Here is a 697-nt window from a genome sequence, read left to right as displayed (position 1 = left end):
ACCCCCCATACCTTCCAGTCCTTAGATGTGTCTGCACCCCCCCATACCTTCCGGTCCTTAGATGTGTCTTCCCAGACATCAGTTCTAACCCTCCCCCCCTCCATCCAAAATAGATTTACACTTAAAAATCCCCAAATTCCAGGAAATGTCCATTATAGCCGCCGAGGTGAAACTTCCCTCCGATGTCCACACGTGGTTGTGTTCTTCATAATATCATTTATAGTTTTATGTACAATGTATCTTCTCACTTCCCAGTTCCTGCCGCAAGCTCCGCCTCCGATGAAGACTCGTGTTATGTCAACTATACCGCCAACCAAACAGGTGAGAGGCCGCAGTGCATTCTGGGGGGGAGGGGGGTGGTGGTGATACTTTACTCTACATTGTAAAGGGAAGTATCCATTTCTGTGGCCATTGTTCCTCAACGTAGATGTAGACCCGATCCCAGATCTCATGTCATGCAGCCATGGATGGAGTTCATATGGAAAGGAAGTGGCTGCAAAGAGGATTTGGGAGATCATCAGCACAGATATATATACATGGAGTACAAGGAGTGAGTGTGTATACTGTAACCGAGTATTAATATAGAATTCTTCCTTCTTTTTTCTTGTAGCATCTTTGCCCAAAGTTACTGAAAACGTGAGTAACTTACTAAATGTATAATACCCCATCATTGGTGTCAGTGGGGGGAATAGTGCCC

The 697-nt window shown here is 45.5% G+C and overlaps 1 protein-coding gene across 1 annotated transcript in view; it reads left to right on the top strand.

Annotated features, from left to right (window-relative positions):
- Positions 1-636, top strand: part of LOC108803507 (Fc receptor-like protein 3) — a gene marked incomplete at its 3' end in the record, with an annotated part of 27,636 nt that extends 27,000 nt beyond the window's left edge. Inside the window, exons 12-13 of the mRNA XM_018575343.1 lie at positions 256-321; positions 611-636. Of these exons, the coding sequence (XP_018430845.1) occupies positions 256-321; positions 611-636 (92 nt within the window). The remainder of the gene's footprint in view (positions 1-255; positions 322-610) is intronic.
- Positions 637-697: the final 61 nt, after the last annotated feature.

Source organism: Nanorana parkeri, unplaced genomic scaffold (genome assembly GCF_000935625.1).
Source record: "Nanorana parkeri isolate BGI_ZX_2015 unplaced genomic scaffold, ASM93562v1 scaffold3812, whole genome shotgun sequence".
NCBI classification, from domain to species: domain Eukaryota; kingdom Metazoa; phylum Chordata; class Amphibia; order Anura; family Dicroglossidae; genus Nanorana; species Nanorana parkeri.
This window is presented reverse-complemented; position numbering and strand designations above follow the sequence as displayed.